The sequence below is a fragment of the Furipterus horrens genome, unplaced genomic scaffold, assembly GCF_987537825.1.
Source record: "Furipterus horrens unplaced genomic scaffold, mFurHor1.1.pri manual_scaffold_13, whole genome shotgun sequence".
In the NCBI taxonomy this organism is placed as follows: domain Eukaryota; kingdom Metazoa; phylum Chordata; class Mammalia; order Chiroptera; family Furipteridae; genus Furipterus; species Furipterus horrens.
In genome coordinates, this window is record NW_028327183.1 from 32,070,685 (window position 1) to 32,093,143 (window position 22,459).

The 22,459-nt window shown below is 58.4% G+C and overlaps 1 protein-coding gene across 1 annotated transcript; it reads left to right on the forward strand.

Annotated features, from left to right (window-relative positions):
• Positions 1-3,976: 3,976 nt before the first annotated feature.
• ZNF469 (zinc finger protein 469) lies at positions 3,977-16,064 on the forward strand. The gene has a single exon (XM_090260250.1). The coding sequence runs from the start codon at positions 4,091-4,093 to the stop codon at positions 15,770-15,772; it is 11,682 nt and encodes a 3,893-aa protein (XP_090116376.1). The 5' UTR covers positions 3,977-4,090; the 3' UTR covers positions 15,773-16,064.
• Positions 16,065-22,459: the final 6,395 nt, after the last annotated feature.

The following is a 22,459-nucleotide window of genomic DNA, read 5'->3' on the forward strand; positions in this document are numbered from 1 at the left end:
TCATTCCTCAGGAAGCTGTGCAGCGACCCAGCTGAGGGCCTGACTCCCCAGGTATGTAGAATAGGGACAGCTGGTCGCCACCCAGCCGGAGATGCCCTCATCTCAGCCTCCCGACCCGCCCCACCGGGGCCGGCTCCTTCCGCCTCTCCACTCAGGCGATAATTGGGGATGCCAGCTGCCTCCCTAAGAGATCGCCTCCGAGCCAGCTGTCTGGGACCGACACGTGGCTGCTCACCGCAGCCCTGAGTGGGGTGAGAGGACTGTTCAGGACAGCAGCAGCAGCTTGTCACTTGACATTCTCCAGGGGCCAGCAAGTCAGGCCTTCTCAGATCTGAGGGAACCCTGGGGCACAGCTGTTTCAAACCGACAAATGAGCAACTTCTTCCTGTTTTCAGACCCCACCCCGCCTTTCCCACAGCGTCCTTCCCGTCCTTCCCGCAGTCTCCTCACTACTTTCCTTTGTGCTGACGATCAAATCAGGGCAAGAGGGGTGACAGGACTTAACAGTTACAGTACGAATGGGGACGTATTGGCCCCCACCACACTCTCTGCGTAGCACTTTATGAAGAGGTTGTTCACTGATTTCTCCTTTGCCAGCCCCTTTGAGATAGGTTCCAGTGTTGTTCCCAGATCACAGATGGAGAAGCCGAGGCTGATTGAGGCTCGGAGAAAGGCCTGGGGATGTGCAGCCAGCACTGGAAGGGGCCTCAGAACCAGGACCCCTCCACCCCCAGCCTCTCGGAGGCTGCTTAGAGCCTGGACCTATGGGGCTTACTGTCTAATGACTACTTTGGCCTCACCTGCCACGCCCTGTAAAGCTCTGGAAAGAGTAGGGAGGCCCAGGCCCCAGGCCTGCCTCCCTCCCTCCTCTTTCAGTGTCCCAGGAGCAGCCTGTTCCAGGGCAGGTGAAGGAGGCCCTGCAAGGTCAGAGGCCCTCGGCACCTCTGCACTTCACTGCCTGTTGCAATTGGAGCCCTGGGCCTGGGTCTCGAAGTCAGCTTGGGTCCTGCCCCCTTAGGCTGTCTGAGAAGTTCAGGAGGGGAGGGCCTTCAGCCAGACCCCTTCCTACTTCCAGGGAGGGCCCGACACCAACCCCTAACTGGTTCAGAGCCAGCTCTTGACCCTACTTTTTCTGGATCACTGCCCTGCAGCTAGTAAAGAGCATTCCTTGTGGGGTGTCCCTGGAGCAGTGGCAAAGGGGACCCCCCAGGAGACTCCCTGGCCTAGGTCAGAGTGCATGGAAAGGCAGGCCACCTTGCCCAAGCTGCTGGCTGCAGCCTGGATGCCTGCTCACTTGGGGTCCCACTTGCCCACCCTGTAAAGCCCTCACTGTCCTTCGGAAACTGGCCCAGCTCCCCACCATTCCTTCCTGGGGCACAGAACTCTTTCTCTCAGTTTTTCCAAGGAATCCTGCACCTACCTGTGCTCACAGTTCCCACCCTTGCATGCCCTCTCCATCCACATGGCCAGAACTGATGCTACCTCCTCTAGGAAGCCTCCTCTGATGCCAGCCATGCAGGAGCCCCCTCCTCAGTGCCACCCCCCAGACCCAAGTTAAGTTCCACCTAGCATGTAGTAGGTATTCAATAAATGCCACTCCCTGCACCACCACCCCCATCCCCAGCCTCTGTGGGCCCTACAAGAGCTCTGAGCCAGGATCAAAGCTCCAAAGCTACAGCCTACCTCCTCCCCTGAATGCTAGGCATGGGGCAGACCTCCAGAAATGCTCTTGTGAGTGTGAATGCATGAATGAGGGGTCAATCCCAATGACTGGCCTTCCCACCAAGAGAAGCTGATTCTGGCTGCTGGAAACAAAGGACCCTTCGAGATAACCTGGTCTGGCCCCTCCCCACCCCACCCCCACTTGGCTTATGGGGAAGAGAGCCCAAGGATGGACAGTGCCTCACCAGTGATGAGGCGGCCAGCCCACCACCTGGCCACAGCTTGTGACCTCAGCCCTCAAAAAGGCAGCAAGGCAGGTTTCCGATATCTGCTCTAAAACTCTCTACTCAGAAGTAGTGAGTCACTGCTACTCACAGCTAGTGGCCGAATGGAGCCATGTGGCCAAGCCTGCCAGCAGAGGAGCAAACTGGAACAACCCTTCCACAGGGACAGCAGAATCTTAGTAATGTGATCTGCCATGGTGAGCCCCAATGGGGAGCTTTCTGGGCAGAGCTTGGGGCTACCTGGAAGATGCAGGTGCCTCTGAGAGCAGGCGGGGCCATGAGATCAGAGGCTTCTGCTCCTAAGGCCACCAAGGATGGCCCAGGTGGCCCCACTTGAGGTATGGCTGCAGCCTGAAGGCTTCCAGCAGTGCCCCTGGAGAAACAATGCCACGACCCCATGCACAGATGGGGACACTGTGCCTGGAGAGGCACAGGGAGGGAGTGCCCCCACATACCAGGCACCATGCCAGGTCACAAGAATGCTGAACTTTAGGACAGCCTGGTGAAGGTGGCACCGTGACCGCCCCTGTTTCATGGGTGTGGAAACTGACCTCTCCGCAATCTGGAATGCCTCCTGTGCGCCAGACTCCAGGCTGTGGGGACTGGGCAGGCTCCCCAGCTTGGGGGCCCCAGCCTCAGGCAGGAACAGGAACAGTCAGAAAGCCACACAACCAGCAGATGATCCACAAGGGACCTATTATATGGTTTGGACACAGTGACTCGTGTCATCTCACAACAGCCCCATCGGGGGCTCTCCTGGGATCCCCATTTTCCAGGCTCAGGGAGGCTGAGGGACTAGTCTCAGGTCCCACAGCAGGTCAGTGGCTGAGCCAGGACTTGCACTGAGCAGTTCAAAGTGCAGCAGAGGGGACAGCATCTCACAGGCCCTGCCCTCTCTCCTGCAAGGCACTTCGTGAGGGGGTGGGCACAGCCTGGCTCCAATCAGGTGTCCAGACTGTGCATGGCACAGCTGGAAGGGGTCTGTCTAGGGGACCCCAGTGCCCTCCACTAGCTGTGAGGCCATGGGCAAGTTACTCACCTCCCCATAGCTCTAAGGGTTCTGACCTCCAGAGCCACTGTGAGAACAGGAGAAGTGGTTGATGGAAAGCACTCAGCTCCGTGGCTCCCAGCCAAAGGCTCAGAAGGGACTCATACAGCTGTCACTGCTATCATCTATTCATTCAACAAGCCCTTGCCCCTAGGTCTCCCAGTCTCGAGATGGAAAGGGGGGTAGAGGGCTGGCCCCAGGCAGTGGAGGGGGTGAGACCTCTGCTTAGGAGGGGAGGGGCACCCAGGTTGCTGGGATAGGGGAGTCCACAGAGCTGACAAGGAGGAAGGGGGACAGTGTGGCAACCTCTGCTGGTCAGCACTGGAATCATCCCCACCTAGGAGTGACAGGGGTGCTTATACCCCAAATCAGGAAGAACACCCTTCCTCAGTAGGCATGACCCCTGGGCAGGTCTCCAAACACAGGGAGGGAGCACTAGCAGTGCCTGGCACTGCCTAGAAATACAGGTGCAGACCCCACCCCAGGGAGCTGACCAGTGGGTCCCCAGAGCAAGTGGCTTGAGGCTGTCCTGTTCTGATACAAGGCCCCTCCTCTGTCCTGCCTGGGCTGTCCCCTGACCCCACCAGGACTGTAGCTCGGGCCATGCAGACAGCCACCAGGTGCCTGTTATCCCCACCCTGGGGCCTCTACAGGCCTGGGCCTTTCACTCACAGTGGCCAGAGCCAAACAAGGATGCTCCAAGGTGGCTAAGAGTCTTCTGAGACCCTGAGACCCCAAACAGCACACTCACTCTTTCTCCTTCCTCCCTCTCCCTCCACCCCCAATCCCATGCTCTATCTGGCAGGAACGCTTTTCTCCTCTTGCCTCTCAAAGTGTCATTGGAGTTGAGTTCCTTCCTCTAAAGGTGGGGGCTTTGGTGCCAACTGCTTCATCTCCCAGCCTGTCACCGCCTTCATGGGGGCCAGGGAGCCTCCATGGCTCCCTACTCACTTCTATTTTTTCCCTTCAGGCTCCACCCAGGACCATGAGAACAGGCTTCTCCAGGGCACCCCAGGGGGCAAGAATGGCCCCTCAGCCCACTCCCCATGGACCTCCTCGGACCACCACATCCTCCTAGCGCCCGGACAGAGGGGCCATGCCTGGGGAGCAGCCCCGTGGAGCACCCGCCCCAACCATGACCAGAGGCCTCCAGTCCTGCCAAACCACCAGCGGCATGGCGAGTGGCGTGGCCCCTGAGCCCCACAGCGAGGACGGCGCCCCAGCCAGCAGAACTGCCAAGGCCACAAGGGAGGCAGGCAGCGGGGCCCAGGCCAGGGAGCCCCCTGATGCCCAGCCTGGGCAGGCTAGGGAGGTGGAGACCAAGGCCCCCCTTCTGAGAACCCAGCCCCTAAGCAGTTCTCCCAGAGGGGGTAGCAGCCCCCAGACCCCACTAGGGAGAAGCCACACACAGGCTCCCACAGGGCAGGCAGGCAGGACAGACGGCAGCCCCCAGCAGCTCTACACTCTGTGCATTTCAGGCTCAAGGGCCAGATCCGCCCCCAACGAGACCCCTGAGGGCCCACAGCATGAGGAACCCAGGCCCCCAGAGGCAGAGGCCTCTCCTGCCCCAGAAGAGCTCAGCTTCCAAAGGTGCTTCCAGGAGACCCCCTCCAGCTTTACCTCCACCAATTATACCTCACCAAGTGCCACCCCGGGGCCCCCACCCCTTAGGGCCCCCCAGAGCAGTGACGCCAGCCCCTGCAGGCCAGCCTCCTACTCAGAATTCCAGGCCAGTGGGGTCGACACCTGGCCTCCCACTGCTGAGAACAACTTACCCGGTGCTAGTTTCAGGGCCCTCCCCACAGAGCCGGAGCCCTTCCCTGAAGGTGGTAGCCCCAGGGTGGCCTCCTTCCAGTTCCCCTTCCCAGCACTGCACAGGGTCAGCCCGAAGTCCTTCCCCAAGGACACCCCGAGGCCCGATTACTCTGACAGGGCACTGGTGTTTGCCTTCCACCAGCCTCGGGGAGAGTGGCAGGAGGAGGCGGTGGGCATAGGCTCGACCTACCCCCTGCCCACCCAACCTGCTCCTCCACCCCCGCCCTGCTACCCCAGCCAGCCTGGACGCCTTGACGCCCCCAGTGACCTCGGCCGCGCTCTCCCCACAATTGGTGCTGCTCACCCAGCCCCCAGCCCCTTCTCAGAGAACACGGTCACCTTCCCAGACAGTTTGCACAAGAGCCTGACCAAAGCCCTCTCTGAGAGACCACCTTCAGCCCACACTGGGCTGGGGAGTCCCAGGGGACCCCCAAACTCTCTGCCCCAGAGGCACTTTCCCGGGCAGGCGTATGGAAGCCCAGGAGCCAGTGGTGTGGGCACCAGTCCTGGATCTCTGGACACAGAGCTGGCCACCCCTGGGCCCCTGCCCACCAGACTGCCCCAGCTGTGGGATCCCACTGCAGCCCCTTACCCTACTCCTCCCCTGGGCCCCTCAGCCACTACCAGGAGTGCATTGTTTGAAGGCCAGCCAAGCCCAGGCCAACGTCTTGGCCTCCCCCAGAGTCCCCCGCTGCCCTGGCCCCAGGTGCTCCCTACCACTGGGCCCAGCCCCCATGAAGTGGAGATGCTGAGCCAGCTTCCTTTTCCCCCAGGCACCCCCGAGTGGCAGGGGGGCAGCCATGTAGCCCTGGTTGCTTCCAGCAAGCCCCCTGGGCTGGGCGAGAAGCTGACAGTGCTGAGAAACAGCCCAGGCAAGCACAGCAGCAGCTCCCCGAGACTGTTCACCTACAAAGGGCTGCAGGACCCTGGAGCCCAGCCCCTATTCTTCAGGGTGGCCCAGCCCCAGGTCTCACCCCGAGGGACCCCTGGCATGCCCCAACCCAGGCTGGTGTCGGCTTCTCCCAGTGAGTCCCCACTGCCCTCACCTGCCACCAACACGGCCGGCAGCAGCACCTGCTCATCACTGTCACCGCTATCCAGCAGCCCAGCCAACCCCAGCTCAGAGGAGAGCCAGCTCCCTGGCCCACTAGGGCCCTCTGCCTTCTTCCACACCCCTAGTCATTCCCAGGAGAAGAGCAGCCCCTTCCCATCCCCCGAGCCCTCTCACACCCTCCCCATCCACTATCAGCCAGAGCCTGTCAAGACCTTCCCTTTCCCCGCAGAGGGGCTGGGGCCCGAGGGCACCTTCAAATGCCTGGAAGAGGCCCCATTCCCCAGTGCGGACCCCCAGGTGGGCAGCAGGGGGCTGGAGGGATTCCCCCCAGAGCCACCCCCCTACTCTGCCCACCACTTTCCCCTCAGCAGTGCCAGCCTGGACCAGCTAGACGTGCTGCTCACTTGCAGGCAGTGCGACCGCAACTACAGCAGCCTGGCCACCTTCCTGGAGCACCGGCAGTTTTGCAGCCTGCTCCTGGCCAGGACCAAGGACAGTCACCAGCAACCCTCGGAGCTCCCCACGCCCCCCACCACCCCCTTGGTGCTGGCTGCTGCCAAAGCACCTGCTAGTGGCAACCCAAGCCTGCTCAGCCACACCAAGACAGTACCCTTCCCGATAGAGGCAGACATCCGGGTAGATGGCAAAGATGACCCTCTGAGGACAAGTTTCTTGCCCGGCCTGACCACTGCCCCCTTCCCACTCTCTGCTGCGGACCTGGACCTGGAGGATGACGCCAAACTGGACAGCCTCATCACCGAGACACTCAACGGCCTGGAGTACCAGTCAGACAACCCTGAGATTGACAGCAGCTTCATCGATGTCTTTGCCGACGAAGAACCTTCTGGACCCAGAGGTCCCAGTGCTGCACTACCTCCCAAGACAAGGGTGGGGATCACGCCAGAAAACAAAGCTCAGCTCCCACTCCCAGCCTTGGAGCCCCAGGCTCCCCATCCTGGGGACGGGGACCACTCAGCCTACCGCAGGCCCAAAACCCGGTCCCTGGGCCTTGTGACTACAGAGGCAGGCAAGGCCAGCCTGGCTAGCCAGCAGAAGAGAGGGAAGCAGTTTAAGTTTTTCCGGGGAGAGCTGGACACAGCCAACACTGCCAGGAGGTCGGGTAGGGGCACCAGAGCCACCTGCCTAAGGCCCAGGAGGAAGGGCGACAGGGCTGAGCCAGCCCCACCTTGCCCCCGGGACCTCAGGACCCAAACCCCCAAGATCCACACAGATCCCTGTGGTAGGGCCCTCCCAGTGGAGACCAGGAGCTCCAAGCGCCTCCGACTGTCCCCAGGGAAGGATTCCAGGAGGAGGAAGGCACGGGGTGGCACCTGGAGCAAGGAGCTCATCCACAAGATCGTGCAGCAGAAGAATCAGCTGCACAAGCTGCAGGCACAGCGCAGCCAGGGCAGGTGCTTCTCCCCAGAGACCGAAAGTCCCCCACCCAGCACCCTGGACGGCAGGTTCCAGGAGTACGACTATGCCTCAGAGTCCGAGGAGGAGGACCACTTGCAGCCACGGGGCTCCTGCTTCAGAGGCCAGCCCCGCCACAGCTGCCAGCAGTGGCACCGAGGTGAGAAGAGAAAGGAAGTAGACTTGACCCCAGGTTCTAGAGAAGATCGAGAGCAGCAGAAACCCAGGAAGGTCGTGAGGCAGGAAACCACAAAGCCAGGCAGGCCTTGCCCAGGCCCCAGTGAGAGCCCTGAAGCCCAGGGCCCACTGAAAAGCCCTAAGGCCAGAGAGGGCCCGAAGGAGAGAGGCCACAAGTATCTCCTGCAGGTTTCCACTGTTGCCAAGACCCCAGAAAAAAAGCATTTGTTGCTGGACTTCCATCAAGAAGATTTCCCACCTGACACCACAAAGCTTCTCAGAGATGTGTCCAGCTCTCCTCTGTCCACCTGTGTGGAAGGAAGTCCCTGTTCCCCAGCCCCACGACGACCACAGCCAGGCAGAGAGGACATGGTGGTACCCAACAGGAGCTCATCAGCACCAGGTGGAGGCAGTCTGCTGAATGACCCCCAGTGCATGAAACCCCCTATCTCTCATGGTGAAGAGGAACCCCCTGACTACCTGCCAGGAGAATTGCTGGTTCCTGTCACTAACACCACCACTGCCTACCCTGAGGCCAGCATCCTGTTTTTAAAGACCCCTGATCTTGGGTGTGACCCGGCTCTTTTTAATGGAGATTCCATGGTTCCAGCTTCCAAAAAGGGGCCACAGCCCTACAGCAGCACCCCCAGCAAATTGCTCCTTGGACCTAAAGAACTGGCTGGATGTTTTGGTGAAGAGTTGTACTCCAAACCCTTAGCTCCGGACACTCCTTCCACCAACAACACACTTATTTGCCAGGGTGGTATAGACACCAGTTCCCTCAAGTCAAAACCTCCCAGGAGTCCACCCTATACAGTCGACATAGACCCAGGCAAAGCCGAATCACCACTGACTTTGGCGTCCACACCTCTGCTCTCTGGGCTGCCTGTGGATGGCTTCAATTCACCGATCTACAGCAGCCTGTCTGGAAACAGGGATGCACACTCACCATCTACATGCATTGATCCTCCCCCAAGAAAACCCCAGCTAGACCCACCATTCCCCTCATTTCTGCCTGAGAAGGGCTGGTCCCTGCTGGAGGAAGTTTCTCCAATGCTATCCAGCCATCTGGACCATTTTGCTGACCTCTCAGGGGAAAAGGCCATCAATAAAAAGTGTCCTCGTGAAAGGACAGTGGCTGCCAACCCTCCACTTTTGCCTTGCAAGGTTAGCGAATGTAACATTGCTTTTATGGGCAACTTGTCTGAGGATGAATTAGAGATCAAAAGGTTGGTCACCGAATTAGAAAGTCAGCTGGAAAATAAAGGTGCGCGTGAGGTCCCAGGAGAGCTGCGCAGAGCTCAGAACATGGGCAGAATGCACTCGTGCACAGGCACCCCCATGCCCGTGCACCAAGCTGCCTCACCCGAAAAGGACCTGCTCTCCTCAGCTGACCTCACTGGTTTTGGGGAATTGAGCCCACACCAGAAAGGGGCAGAAACAGCCATGGCAACCACGGAGGGAACTCTGGGGAGCCCCCAGGAGGAGTGGCCCTCATTTCACCCCAGAAAAGCAGCCACTCCCCCTAGTACCCACAAAGACCAGGTTTCTGGGGCTCCTTTCAGCCCCAATGGGACTAGCCCCAGTTTCCAGCCAGTGCAGAACACCAGAGTCTCCAGGACAAGGCTCCCCAAGGCAGAAGAGAGCTGCAGGATCTGCCCAGAAGCCTGTCTACCTGACCCCCCGTCAGACAGGGGAGATTTAGTAAAGTGCAGCCCAAACCATGAGACTTTACTTTCTAAAAATAGTAGGGCCACCAGCATCCATCACAACAAAGACATCCTGCTGCTTCTTCCCTGCACTCAGAAAGAGCTGTTTCCAGAATCCTGCAACGCACAGGGGCCTTGCCAAGACTCTCCTGAGCTGGAAGCACTCAACAGCCCTCTTGCTCATCTGGCAACTGACTTGGCATTTCGGGGTGCCGGGGTTCTGCGTCTGGGTGCCACTTCACCTTCTAGTGCCAGTCACAGTGAGGTCCTCAAAGGATATTCTATAAGCAGCACCAATGGGCCAGAAGGAGCAGGCCCCCTCCACCCTGTAGCAGGGGGCCCTGGCTCTGAGGGTAACAAGGAGTCTGTACCAACAGGAGCCTCCCCAAGTCCTGCTTGCTTGCCTGACACCAGCCCTGGCAGGAGGCTCCAGGGCCCCTCTGAAAGCCCGATATGTGAACTCCAGCGACTGGTGGCCAGAGCGGCTGAGAGTGAAGATGCCGCGCAGGGCACACTGAGGTCCCCACTTGCTGACGCGGAGAGCCCTCAACAGAGCAACCCCTCAGATGTGGAAGGGGACAGTGTAGAATGTGGGAACATGGCCCATAACCCTGCCAAGGGCTTGGAGGGGAGTGCGCAGATAACAGTTATCCCTGCAATGACCAGATGTCAGCTGGGGCCAGAGGCAGATGACCATCTGGGCTCACTTGGCCAGGCTGAGAAGCTCAAAGGCCAAGGCAAAGCCAGCCAGCTGCAACCAGAAAACTGGGGGAGCCCAGAAGGAGCAGATGACCTTGCCATAGTCCATCCTGATCCTGAAACCACACTGGACAGCATGGCTGGGACTGCAGACCAGCCAGGGGCGCAGGTCCAGGGAAGCAGGCCAAACCTGGGCCTTCAGAATAAAACACAGTCCACCCCAAGCCCCACCTCCTCTGAATCAGAATTTTTGGTCCCAGCCTTGGCAGCAGTGCATGCCCAGAATGGGCCTGAGGCCTGGATTCGAGAGGCAGCCGGTCCAAGCCTTAAGAAGCACCTGCTACTCACTGGGGAGAGCCCAGAGCTCCCTATGAGGGACCTAACTGGCTGTGCCCCTTTGCCCAGTTCTGCAGCTGACCCTGTTCCTTGCAGTCTTGAGCACTTGCTCCAGGAAGACCCTCCCAGAGTGCTTTCAGGTGAGCTAAGGGGGCTGCCCCCAGCATCTCCATCCTGCGGGGATCCTACCAGTGCGAAGCAGCTGTCAGCCTATTCCTCTGTCTGTATAGCTTTGAAAAAGGCTGAGTATAACCCAAAGCTCACAGATTCTAGGGCTGGGGGGTCCCTGGAAGCCCCCTCATCTTTGAGGACAAGCCCCTGTGACCTCAAGGAAAACCTGGCTTGCTATTCTCTCTTAGGGGAACAAAGCCCCCTGGGAGACCCTCCCACAAGCCAACCTGGCTTTGTCACTGTTTTCACTCCCACCCATGTGGGGGACCACCATGAAGGCCACATGTCAAGACCCCTAGAGGGTTCCAGAAAAGAGAGGCTGAGAGGATCTCCTGCCTATGATACTGCTCCTCCCCCAGCAAGGGCCATGTCCCTGAGAGGGGCCATCAAGGCTGCTGCCCTACCTGGCATTCCCACCATGAATGGCATGGGGGCAGTCAGAGGGCCCCGGATGGATTGGCCAGACCCCCATTGCAGGGGAGCCCTGCCCAACACCAGCCCAGACAGAATGCCCAAGGGCCCCTTCTCAGAACACCCTGGAAGGAGGGAAGGCCAGAGCATCACTACTGTGCCCATGGACACTTCCACCCAGAGGACAGCAGTGCCAGAGCCCCATGCCTACTTGAAAGGTGGGGTGGGGGCCAGGCCCCAGGGCCAGGAGGACCTTAAGAAACCTGGGGCTGGGCACCCTAGCATTACAAAGGCCTCAGGAGCTGGCACCAGAGGCCCAAGGGTCACCTGCCCTTATGAAGAGCTCCACCAGGACAGAGCCACCTCTCTGAGCAGCACAGCCAGCAACTCCAGACCCAACTCGCCCCAGACCCTCAGAACCGTCTTCCACCAGATGCCCCTGGGGGACCGGCTATGTTCCCAGGACTCCAAACAGAAGCCTTGTGGCTTTAAAAAGGGGCCCATGTCTACTGAGAACAGCTGCTGGAAGGACCAAGACCCCAGCAGGCAGCCCTTGACCTGCGAGGTCTGCTCAGCCACCTTCCGATCTGGGCCAGGCCTAAGTCGTCATAAAGCCAGGAAGCACAAGCTGCACAAGGGAGCCACCTCCCAGCCAAGCCCTCCAGCCCTGCCCACACCCCAACCTGAGGAGCCTGCAGCCCAGATGAGCCGCCCCTCTGGGAAGAAACGCCGCAGGGCTCTTGGAAAGGAGAAACCAAGGCACGGGCTGAGCAGCCCCAGCCATGCTGCTGGGTCACCTCCCATCCAGGGCTCCATGACTCCTGAGGATGCCCCAGGTCCCAAGACATCCAAGGGGCTCAGGCAGGGGCTCGACATTCTGAGGACACTAAGCTGTACCCCCAGCCAAGAACTACACCCCCTGGGCCTGGTCAAGCAAGGAGTGGGCTCAAAGCCCACAGAGCCCAGGAAATGGGACTTGCTACCAAGGGATGAGCCCTGCCCCAGACAGGCAGAGAGAGGAGGAGGCCAGAGGCGGGGTAGAGCGTCCATGAACATCCCCAGCGAGTCAGAGGGGAAATCAAATAAGAAATCGAGAAAGCCAAGAGCGAGAAGTTTCCGGGAGGAGAGCAGTCCTCGAATCTCTCCTGATGTGATTTCAGATAGAAGCCGCTGGAATCCATCAACTGTGATTGTCAATTACACATCCCCTCTGAGCTGCAGCATCTCACAGGAGGCAGAGCAAGAGACCGAGGTCACACAGCTGCCTCTCCCCATGACCACAGACCAGGAGGAGACGCCCTCACAGAAGTCACCTGGGAATTGGGTGACCCCTCCAGGAAAGATGGAGGGTGTGCCTCCTGGGGAAGGGCTGGGGGGGCAGAAGACAGCCTTGACAAGGGGGTGCTGGGTACCCAAAGAGACCAGGATATCAGATGTCTGCAGAGAACTGTCAAGGGCAACTGGGGGTACACCTGCAAGGGAAAGCAGAGCAGCTGATTGCAGGTCAGGGCAGGGTGCCTGGGAAGGGCACAAGCCCCCCTGGGGACTCCCAGGCCCTCCAGAGACTTGTGGTTCTGAAGCAGGTGGCACCATCAGCAGTTGCCTCCAGAGCCCCCAACACAATCCAGAAGACAGGATCCAGGAGCATAAAGATGTCACTCCTGAAGTTCCCAGCCCAGGTCTCGGGGACCCTCTCAGTTTGTTTGATGACGAAGCCTCCTTTTCCAAGCTCTTCCCTCTTGGCAACCGCTTAACTCGGAAGAAGAACCCTCGAGTCTATGGGAAGCGCTGTAAAAAGCCAAAGCCTCCACCATTGCCAGAGCCCAGTGGGGAGTTCCAAGGCAGCACCGCTCTGCCCTCTGTCCACATGCCTACAGATCTCAGTGACTCAGGCTCCCTCTGCCTGTCCCTCGAAGATCCGTGGAGTGACGAGGTGATGGGCCTGCCCGAGTCTTTCCTCCTAGAGGGCTTCCTCAGCAGCAAAGTGCCTGGCATTGACCCCTGGGCCCCCGGACCCAGCCTGTGGGCCCTGGAGCCTGACCTGGAAGCAGACCGTGTCAAGCAGGAACCTTCTGGCAGTGCCGAGGACCACCCATCAGAGAATATCCCCGAGCTACACATGGTCCCAGCAGCTTGGAGAGGCCTGGAGCTGCGGGCCCCCACTGATGAGACTGCCTCTTCTCTTGGAGACGTGAGCCCAGAGCCGCCCAACCTGGAGCGAGAACACTATGACTGCAGGCTCCCAGGCAACGCCATGGATGTTGAGAGACTCAGCGCCAAACTTGAGATGCAAGATCTGTGCTTTCTGGGACCCTGTGGAGATCCTGTGACTCTCCCCAGCATGAGCTTCTTAGACTTCAAGGCCACAGCAAATTCCCAGGAGCCACAGAGCAAAAGGACAGAGGAGGTGGCTGGGGCCAGAAGGGCCCCAGGCAGAGATCGGAATGCCAAGGCCCGGAGGGTACCCTACAAGTGCAGGGTGTGCTTCCAGCGTTTTCATGGCCTGGGTGAGCTGGACCTGCACAAGCTGGCCCACAGCCCTTCACCACCCCCCACCTGCTACATGTGTGTGGAGCGAAGGTTTGGCTCTCGGGAGCTGCTGCGGGAGCACCTGCAGGAGAAGCACGTGCAGGGCCGGGCAGGGCTGTGGGCCTGCGGCATGTGCCTGAGGGAGGTGGCCGATGTCTGGATGTACAACGAGCACCTGCGGGAACATGCCCTACGGTTCGCCCGAAAGGGGCCGGCGCGGACGTCCGTGGGAGACCCACCTGGATCATGGGAGGAGGATAGCACTGTCACACACTTTCTGAATAGCATCATGGGGCAGGCATCCAAACCCCACAAGGGCAAGGGCTCAGTTGGCCAGGCAAATGGGGGCCCCTCCGAGAAGCAGAGGGCAAAATCCAGGGTTTGTATCAACAACTCAAACCAGGATGGCACTTTAATGCCGGACAGCAACTTAGCCAAGAGTAGCCTATCAGCCTGCACAAATCCCACCCTGCCCAGCAATTCTGCCACTCTCCCTGGATCTACCAAGATGTGCCCCAGCCCATCCTCTGACCCCTGCTCCACCCAAGAGCCCCTACTCCACGCCATCTCAGTGCACCAGGACTGCAAGGACCCCTCCCGAGACTGCCACCACTGCGGCAAGCGGTTCCCCAAGCCCTTCAAGCTGCAGCGCCACCTGGCGGTGCATAGCCCACAGCGCGTCTTCCTGTGCCCCCAGTGCCCAAGGGTCTACCCTGAGCCCCGCGAGCTGCGTGCACACCTAGCCAGGGAGCACGGAGTGAGGGAGGAGCTGGAGCTGCAGCACACCCCACTCTACGCCTGTGAGCTCTGTGCCAACGTCACGCACATCAGCAAAAGGTCCTTCGTCTGCAGCTCCTGCAACTACACGTTCGCCAAGAAGGAGCAGTTTGACCGACACATGGACAAACACCTGAGGAGGGGGCAGCAGCATTTCACTTTCCGCGGTGTACGGAGGCCAGGCGCCCCTGGGCAGAAGGCTCAGGAGGGCTTACTGCATAGCAAACAGCGTAGAATGGCCACACCCAGCAGCACCCCTGGTCCCATCGTGGACAAGCCTCTGTCTCCCTGCAGCAGCCCTGCCCTGAATGAGGCATCCCTCACAGCCCTACTCCAGCTCTGCCCAGAGGCAGCTCCCAGTGGCACCAAGGAGCAGCCCAGAACCCCAGAGAGGCCCATAGATCCTACGGGCCACCTGGCCAGGGGTGACAATCTGCCCTCTGACCTCCAGGAGCTCCTCCCCTCTCTCTCTCCTTTCCCAGCAGCCTCAGCTGATGGCAAAGATGGCCACAAGCCAGACCAAGCCCTGGATAGCCCTACAGGTGAGGCCTCCTCAAACAGTCCTGGGTCTCTTCTCCAGCAGGCTCTCCCATTGGAGGGGTCTCTGCCCCAGTCAGGGGCCAGAGGCCAAGCCACAGAGGAGCAGAGGGCTGTTGGCCCATTCTCAGGGAAAGGCAAGACCCCAAGTGGCCCTGGCAAATGTATCCCTGACCATCACCCAGAAGCCCCCTCCCTGCTCTGGAAGGAGAAGCAAGTGTCCACATGCCACATGGCGCCTGAGGGGGTCAAGGGGGTTCCCTCCCTCAAGGGTACTGCCACCAAGCACGGGAGCTCTCGGAGTTCGCCAAAGGACAGGCCAGCTTTGCCCATCCCCAACAAAGCACCCAAGTTCCCGGTGAAATTGAAGAAGGCCATGGCCAGCCCTACACCTGGAGAGCCAGCCCGTGGCGCTGAGGACAGGCAGAAGCCCACTGCCCTCAAAGCCAAGCCAGGCCCCTGCTCCCAGGGCAATGGAGGCCCACAGCATAGCACCAAGACAGCAGGTGGCAGCCAGCCTCAGCCAGCCAGTGGGCAGCTTCAAAGCGAGACAGCCACCACCCCAGCCAAACCCAACTGCTCAAGCCAGAGTCCTGCCACAGACAAGACCCCGGCTCGAGCCCTGGCCAAGGGCTACCCCAAGGCACTGAAGGAAGCTGGTGACCAGGGGCCCCAAGGGAGCCTGGTCTCCAGGGAGGATGGGGAAGGCAAAGAGAAGAAGAGAAAGGGCCGGACCCTGGGGCCAACCAGAAATGACAGTATGGGGAGCTTGGGAAGAGCCCCTTCAGTCCCTGACAGACCCCCCCGGGCTCCCCGGAAACAGGCTACTCCCAGCCGTGTGGTCCCTGCCAAACCCAGGCCCAGTAGCCAGAGCAGCTCTACAGTGCCCCAGCCCTCAGAGCAGCAGAGAGGGGAGCCCAGCCACACACACCGAGACTTCAGACGCAGCAAGGATGGGCTAGACAAGGCCTTCCCCCAGGTGAGACCCCTGCACAGGACCCCCAAGAGGGGAAGATCTGTTCACGGTGCTGAACAAGCGAACTCCCGAGCCTGCTGGACAGCTGAATCCCAGAACAACCTCCTCAGCCAGCTCTTCGGACAGAGACTAACCAGCTTCAAGATCCCTTTAAAAAAGGATCCTTCTGAGTAATGTATAGGAGTGAGAGAGTGCATGAGAGAAGGGCTGGGGGACAAACCCAGTGAATGAGGGACTCCTGTCTACACTGGCAAGCTTTAGTCCTCGGAGATAGTTTGATTGGTGGCTACATTGTAATCCACCTGATTTACCGTGCAAATGCTCAGACTTCAGTGTTAGAGCTGAGACTCTAATGCTTTGAGCAGGGCCTGGGGTTGATGGACAGCAATCCTTCTCCACCTAGAAAGTTAGGATGAGGGGCAGGCCAGCTGCAGGCTCTTTGAGACGACACAGCTGTTTTTGTTTTTTTTTTCAGTACAAGAACTTGAAGTAGAGCAGCTCACACCTTGGCACCTATGTGCTCCCTTCTTTGAAGGTTTGAACAGGGCCTCCCACCCCCATATTGTCTAGCAGGAAACTAAGTTGAGGCAGCCAAGGTCAGACTGCAGCAGGCCCCTCTTAGTCTTATTGCTGCTGTTGCTGCAATTCCAAAGTGGCCTTACAAGTCAAATGAGAGGGGCAGGGCTCTCCACCTAGAAAAGTGGTTTGTGAGCTGCCTTGCCCCCAGAGTACAACCGGCCATCTCCGACCATATGGTCTTGACAGCCACTATCCATGCCTCCAACAGAAGCTCTGGTCTCCAGTGCACGTTGACCCCTGAAAACCAGGTTCCCATTTGGACAGGGAGAAAGCTGATCAGCCAGCTCTCACCAGTCCGTCCTCCCCATCCCCCAAATCCCCTCCTCCAATCCACACTCCTTCCCCAGCCTCTGTGGTTGCCTTTCTAGAGCCTTCCTCCAACACGGAGCTCTTGGCTGCAAGTATCAGCAATTTAGCTCTGAAGTTTCTGGTGCTATTTTCATGTTGTAATGTGAATACAGGCTTCCTTCATTTGTCTTACCTGGGAGATTGGGAGAGGAGCAGGGTGGGGAGGCGCGATGGGGGCTGCATGGAAGGCCCACAGGCACCAGCCGCCCCGAGAAGTCTTTCACTGGCTCCCCTGCCAGCAGGCTCCAGCCCCAGGGTTGCAGTCAGAGCAGCTGGCTGGGACACTCAGGGCCGGGTGTGGCGCTGCTGGCATCTCATGCACTGACATGACCCAGGAGTTGGTATGCATGTCCTTTTTACAGAATTGTGTCTTTGAAGAGGGTAGGAGAGTGGGAGAAGCTTCCTTCTGTTCTTAGGTGTCTGAGGTTCATGGTTTGTTTCTCTTTTTTTCATTTTTACTTTGGGTGCAAGGTACATGTCACAAGTTTTTATTTGGTATTTTGAAAGAGACCAAATCAAGCCCAAATCTCCTTTCTGGAAGGTGTTGTATGTCACTCAGAATGCCTCTTTAGTGCTGATAAATAAACCATAGGGGAACTCTGAGGCTGTACTGTACAAATCACAGCAAACTCATCCCATCAAATATATTCCCATTATTTTCACAGAAAGCCTCTGCTGTGTGGCATCTGTCCTCCAACCAGCCCTGACCTGCCTGCCCAGATAAGGTCAGGAAGTGTCAGCTTTAGCTGCCACTTTTGTCCTGTCACCAGGGCTACCTGGCCCTGTAGATCTTCCCCCAAGCGGCAAAGCAGTCCCACAATCCTCTCCATGGTTAACACCATGCAGATAAGGCAGTAGGGCAGCCTCACTGTGTTTCAAAAGCTTCACAGCTCTGGTCTGGGGCCCTTAGGGAGCAGAGCGGGAGAGACAGGAAATCGTTAATGCAGCTAGGTTTAGGGACATGGGAAGTCATCTGAGGTAGTATGAGGGGTGAAACCAGGAGACCCTCCCCCACCACAGGCTCAGAATCCCAGAGCCCACCATGTTCTGAAGATCCCCTCAAAGACTCCAGTGCCTGGGACAAGTTCCTGGAGGGCAGGTGAGGCTGTCCAGTCAGGGACCCTTCAGGTCCTACCCCCGATGGTTACTTGGGCCCAGGCATGAAGGGAGCTGCTCAGGGCAGAGCCCCCAGCCTGCTGGGGAGAGTGGGAGAGCCTCACTAAGCCCTTTCCACAACAAAAGCAGTCTTACATGTGAAACTGTAACTGGGGTCTCATCACTTCTGTCCAAGCCCACAGGGCCCCTGCCCCACCTACACTCCCCTGCCTGTTGGGCTCACCTTCATCCTGCCAGACCCTTGCCTGTGCGGTTCCCTCCACCGGGGACGCCCTTCCTAGGTCCTCTCCCTCGTTTTAGTTCCTCCTATTGGTGTACTCCTGGCCCCAAGTGAGCAGCCATGAGGGACTCAGTGAGGGGGCCTAGCCATCCATCTCCCACTTACCCACCTATTCTGCACTGGGAAATGAACCAGACGCAGCTCCCACCCTCAGAGGCCTCCAAACAGATTCTATCAGGAGCAGGGCTTTGGTCCCTTGGGGTCCAGGGCTGGGGGGGTGGGGGGGGCGAGTAGCATGGTCTCAGGCAGGATTGGAGATCAGGGATGGAGAGGGCCTTGAGTGCCACACAAAAGACAGAGGGGGTGAGGTTGGGGTGGGTGAGTTTGAGCCATGTTTGAAAAAGGCTCTCTTATGGACTTGGCATGGAGACCCACGGGGTCCAGAGGATCTGCAGGACTAGGTGCTCTCATTCCTGGGTGGCCTCCATTTAGCCCACCATCCCTCGCAGGGCCTGGGGCCAGTAGCATCCACATCACCTGGGAACATGGTGAACTTTCCAGGCTCAGCCCCAGATTGTGATCAGATGCTCTGGGGCAGGCCACCACTCTGAAATGTCATGTGCCCTTGGGGTGCTGATGCTCACATCATCTGGGGATCCACCATGGCTACAGTCTGCCCTGGGACTGCCATGAGCAAGCCACTCCACTCCTTTGGCCATAGCCCTCTCTGCGGCCAGAGCCAACCCCCTCACATGGATATGCCTGACTGGCCAGCAGGTGGCAGCATTCATCCAGATAGGCTGGGCACCTGGGCAGGGCAGCTAAACTCCAGGCCTGGAGTTACCCACAGCTTTCGTGTGCAAACATGACAGACATGTGCCATAGCACCCTCCCCCCCACCCCTGCCCCTCTACCTCACCAACAGGTTCAGAAACTCACGCTTATTGTACATGCATGTGCACCTCTCCACAGCCTTACTACACACACCAACATGGCACACAGCCCCCACACATGGGCAAACATGGGACTTGCCTAGACACAATGAGACTTGAGTGACTGTAGGTACACCTAAGGGCACCTGGCCCATGAAAGGTCCCCAGGAAGGCATCCCAAAGGGCCTGTTACAGCCATGGAGTGGGCTGGATAATATGGAACAGGGTTTGGGCAGGAGCAGGGCCAGTGCTCCCTGAGGACCCAAGGAAGCGTCCAGCTGTCCTGCAGCTGAGAAAATGGGACACAGCCCCTCACTCACCCCTGGGTGTCATCAGGCAAGGTCACTTCTGCCCTGGCTCACCATCTACAAAGCCTGTGGGCTCCTCCAGGAACTAGTAGAAGGCCACGTAAATGGCTGTATTATTCAACTGCATCCTCTAGTAGGTCCCAAAGCCTGACCCCAATGACTTCTCGGCCCTACCAGTCCAGAGACAAGCAGGAGATAAGATGGTGCCTGGGACCAAGTGAGGAGGTACAGGTGGAGGGGACAGGCTGGAAGAGTAGGAGAGAAGCTCTTGTGTGCTTGCTCTTGGGTGGTCAGGTCAGCAAAAGGGAGAGCAGCTGGTGGTGGAGTGGCAGGCCAGCCTCCATCCCTCCAGACCTCATAAAGATGGGGCTTTGCTGGGCACATCTACCTGGGGAACTGGCTGGAAAATGTTACTTAAAGTGGGCTTCCTTCAACCTCTGGGGCCACAAACACCTTAGAGAGCCCAGTCTCCCCAGAAAATGTGTAGATGGCCAGGTTCACACAGTGGGAAGAATCCAATGGAAAGGATCTGACAGAGCTGGCCTCAGAGAAGCAGTGCAAATCTTGCACCTCAGGAGTGGCCAATGTCAGAATTCCTTGAAGCGTCCCCCATGAGGAGTTCTGTTTGTCCTACCCACGTCACCTGTGAATATGCTGCATGCAGGCTCTGAAAACTCAGCCCTGAGGCCCCCTGACTCCCATTTTCCTGCCTGTCCCACGTGGGGGTAGCACATTTCTTGCAGAAGCCTGCCCTCAGGGCCTGAGGACCTGCTGCTGTGGGAGTGGCAGCCCCACGGATCCATGCGGGGCCCCTTGGAGTCACCTCTCTCCCCCACCCACTCTGAGTCTGGATGCGCAAGGCCATGGCCCCTTTCCCACAGGGCCCTGTCTACCTCACTGACTGACTGGTGTGGCCTTGTGGGCCGCAGCTCAAGGCCACGAGCCTCCTCCCCAGAGCCCCCTGGCAGAGAGGAGACAGGACTGGGCCTCCCGATGGCCAGGCCAGGGATTAGCTGGGCATGAGAAAACAACACACAGGCCTGTCCTGCCAAAAGACCCTCAGATCCATGTCAGGGGCCTAGGAGGGGGACCAGGCCATAGGCACCAAGGATGTCCAGGCTCTGGGGTGGGAGGCGGACCTGAGGCTCATCACTAACCTCGGCACTTCAGTTTTCCCACACATTAAATGGGCACAACGATCACCAAAAACCCTTCCAGCCATGACACTCAGAGACACCCTTAGGCCTCAGTGTCATGGCTGGGCTGGTGGATCTCACTGCTCTGCACCCCAGCACGAACTTGGCTCCTCCTTCAGGTCTGTACTCAAACAACACTTCCTCTCTGGAGCCTCCCCAGACACCTGTTTAAGGTGGCAGCTGCACCCCCAGAGCCCCTGCAGACCCCCACCCTGTTTCACAACACATTCAACCTTCTGGTGTGCCCCAGAGCCTACTCCTTAATTGTGGCTACTGTCATCCTGCTAGGGGACTCTCAGTATGTGTCGTGTGTGTTTATCGTTTTTACCCTTAGTGCCTAAAGTAGGAGCTCAATACAAGTTTGTAGGTGGGAAGAAGGGAGGAGAGAAGGGAGCAGGGCCAATTGCTGGGAGTGGAGGAGGGTACGGAACTGGGGTGGAGGGGGGAAGTGAGCAGGGGAAAAAGAAGGAGAAAGAAAGAAAGGAAGTCTTCCTGTGTGTAAGTATGCATTTCCTATCTGGTGATATAGCCACGTGACCCTAGCTCTCAGAGTTGGGAAATGTCCAGATAATACTTCCTTCTAGATAATATTTGCTCCCTGTACCGCCTTGCCACGCGGGGTCAATGGGCCACACTTGGGAAGCTGCATGAAAGTGTGGCTCTAGCTAATACCCAAAGACCTAGGACAGTCTCCAGGCAACAGCCTTTGTGTCTCAGGATATCAGAAGGTGTGGCTTGTTAAGATGTTGGCTTTATAGAGGACTTCCATGCCCAGGAGAAGGGGCTTATCTGGCATGGTCCCAGGCTGACGCTACTGTCCCCCAGATGGAATCCCTGGCTGCAGACTGAGCCCAGTCTCCAAGGCCAGAGCCACCCATCCACAATGGGGACAGCCAAGGCAGCAGCCCACCCACCTGCTCTCACCTGCTCCCACCTGCTCCCACCTGCTCCCATCTTCCTAGGGTGGCCCAGGCAGCATCCAGTTGTCTCTGGGCTAGATCCTGCTCTGCCCTTTTCACAGGCAGTCTCCTGATTCCTAACTTAATTTATTTTGACATCCTTGCTGCCTTTTGACCTCCTTATGGAGTCATGTGGTGCTTAAAACTCATTATCCCCCCCATTGAAACAGGAAGTTAATTAAACCCTTCACAGAGCCAGTGTTGATGAATGTCAGGATAGGCCCCTGACGCAGCTGCCCAGAGACTCCCAGGCCTTGGACTGACCGGCAGGAGGAAGTGGGGGGTTGGGGAGGGTAGCAAGGCCTTCCCTAGGCAGGGTCCATGGACAGACTGGGCTCTGTTCCCTCCAACGCAGCAACCGGTATTCATCCTGGAGCAGAGGGTGTGTATTACCTAGGGAGAATCCAGCTCTGCCACTTACCTACTGTGTGGCCTTGGGGAAGTGACTTCACTTCTCTGAGCTTCAATTTACTCATCCGGCAAATGAAAATTCTAACAGTCCTTCAGAGAGCCATTATGAGCAGACAGTGCATCAACCTATGTTAGTGCTCAGCACAGGGCCTGGCACCTAGGAACCCTCCATGACATGACTCTCAAGGCTGCTAGTGTAGGATGACAGAGCTCTGAGTGCTGTGGAAGAGGCCACTCTGGTTGCCACAAGCTGGAGCAAAGGCTCAGCCTGCAGGACACCTGGACCCATATACAAGGAGGTTCAGAAAAAAGGGTAAGAGCAAGGTAGAGGTTATTACCAGCAGCAGGGGTAGAAGTGGCCTTGGAGGACCAGTGGTGGGGGCAGCAACGGTTAGAGTAGTGGGTGAGGTAGGCCTGGAGCACAATGGCGTGGTGGCAGTGTCTCAGGGGGCATTCTGGAGCTATAAGGAGGTGAAATTATAAACACTGGGGAGACAGTGAAACAGAAAGAGGCCTCTTGGTGGGCATGGTGCCCTGTAGCCTTTCATCTAGCCTGGCCTCAGGACCTGCTCTGCCCCATAATCTGCTGCAGCCCCAGGCATTTGAGACCCCACACTCAGCCCCCCCACCCCCACTTTACACCTGCTCTTCCCTTAGCTGAGAACACCCTTCTCCCATCACTCTTTCTTGAACACCCTCTTCATTCTTCAGCGGCCAGCTTAAGTTTCTAGAACATTCTGTGGCTCCCTTTGTCATAGCCCCACAATTAGTTCAGGGTCTGGCATGGGGGAG

Coding starts and splice junctions, on each gene's coding strand:
- ZNF469 (XM_090260250.1), top strand. CDS start 4,091: ATGCCTGGGGAGCAGCCCCGTGGAGCACCCGCCCCAACCATGACCAGA.